At 31.0% G+C, this 1,846-nt stretch overlaps 1 protein-coding gene across 1 annotated transcript; it reads left to right on the top strand.

Moving 5' to 3' along the window:
* Positions 1 to 569: 569 nt before the first annotated feature.
* LOC124921517 (glutathione S-transferase U17-like) lies at positions 570 to 1,637 on the top strand. The gene is made up of 2 exons (XM_047462189.1): positions 570 to 1,052; positions 1,139 to 1,637. Exons 1-2 carry the CDS (start codon positions 717 to 719, stop codon positions 1,511 to 1,513), a joined length of 711 nt encoding a protein of 236 aa, XP_047318145.1. The 5' UTR covers positions 570 to 716; the 3' UTR covers positions 1,514 to 1,637.
* Positions 1,638 to 1,846: the final 209 nt, after the last annotated feature.

Genomic DNA, 1,846 nt, shown 5'->3' with positions numbered 1-1,846 from the left:
CAAACTAAGAGTGTAAAGTCAAGAGATGAGAGGTTTATTCGGAAAAAAAAAATATTATAGGAGATATATGAAAAAATAAGTTGTTTTACCGAAATGAATAAAATATGAATGAAAGTGTTCTATTTATATTTTTATATTATTAGTGATTTATTAAAAAAAGTAAATATTAAATATATATTATTATTAAAAAAAAATGTTTTTTTATCCGTTTGTATTGTATTTAGATTTTCCTATTAAATTTAATAATAAAGAATTTTAAATTGAAAAATTTAATAGAAAGATATCCAAAATCTTTATTAACCCTTATATTATTTATTGAATCAATTTAACCAAATTATAAATTAAATTAATTAAGAGTGTTATTAAAATAGAGTTATAACACCAAACCTAAATTTTTAATCTCAAAAACAATATATAATTTATTTAATGAATGAACCTATTTATTTGAATTAAATCAATCGATTCATCCAGAAAAACAGAAAAGACAATAAATAAATCGTCATCTATGACGTTCTATCTTCTCTACTTGGTTGACTAAAATTCTGCACCATTTTCAAAGTTTCCTTTGCTTTGTTTATTATTTGAGAATTATATTATAAGATGTTGGCTTCCTTCCCAAGCCAGGATCCCATATAAAATCTACATCATCTTTTCCATAACCATATAATCTTCTCATATCAAAAACATCAATATTATTTGTGTTTATTTATTTATTAATGGCAGCAGCAGCAGCAGGAAAAGGTTCAGTAAAACTTCTAGGCTTGTCAGCAAGTCCGTACGTAAACCGGGTTCAGATTGCCCTCAATCTCAAATCAATTGAGTATGAATATCTACAAGAAACATTCGGCACAAAGAGTGAGCTTCTTCTGAAATCAAACCCGGTTTACAAGAAAATGCCAGTGATGATCCATGACGATAAACCCATAAGCGAATCCCTTATCATAGTACAATACATCGACGACCAATGGTCATCCTCCGGTCCGACCATCCTCCCAACCGACCCATATGATCGAGCCATCGCCCGTTTTTGGGCTGCCTATGTAGACGACAAGGTAATTATTAATCAATTAATTATATATTACATCATTTAATTAGTACGTAGTACTTTTGATTAACATCGATCTTTCGCATGTTTCAGGTGTTCCCTTCTCTGATAGAGTGTAGCATGGCAGCGAAGGATGGAAAAACGGCTATATTGGAGAGGATGAAAGGAGGGTTTTCCTTGTTAGAAGAAGCTTTTGTGAAATCCAGCAAAGGGAATTCGGTGTATTTTGGAGGGGAGAATATTGGGTATTTGGACATTGCCCTTGGAAGCTTGTTGGGATGGGTGAAAGCATGGGAGAAGATGGCCGATTTCAAGTTACTAGAAGAATCCAATACACCTAATCTTGTCTTGTGGGCTCAGAGTTTCCTTTCACATGAGGCTGTTAAGGGTCTTATCCCCGAGACTGACGAGATAGTCGGCTTTGCCATCAAGCTTGCAGCCATGGCCAAATCTCAACCTTCAAATTAATGTTGTTAAGAGTTTCTTCTTATAAAAATGAAATTAACTAAATAAATTGTTGTAATTTTCTTTTATTTTAATTGCAGGGAGGCCTCTTTCTGGTATCCTTAATAATAATTCAGAGTTTAAATTATGCTTTCTGGGCATTTACTTAACAATGTTATTACAATAATTTTTGCATAATAAACCCACCTACAAAATTATAATCAAAATATATTTTGTATTTAAATTCAATTTTCGATCTACCACCCTTCTTAGCATTTTAAGTTTGTAATCTCAACGATTTTCTATGTCATTACTCTTAAATTTTTTGTATTCATTGTCTTTATCTTTTTCAAATTA

The sequence above is a fragment of the Impatiens glandulifera genome, chromosome 1, assembly GCF_907164915.1.
Source record: "Impatiens glandulifera chromosome 1, dImpGla2.1, whole genome shotgun sequence".
In the NCBI taxonomy this organism is placed as follows: Eukaryota; Viridiplantae; Streptophyta; class Magnoliopsida; order Ericales; family Balsaminaceae; genus Impatiens; species Impatiens glandulifera.
Note: the sequence above shows the minus strand (reverse complement) of the source record. Positions and strands in the feature narration are given on the sequence as shown.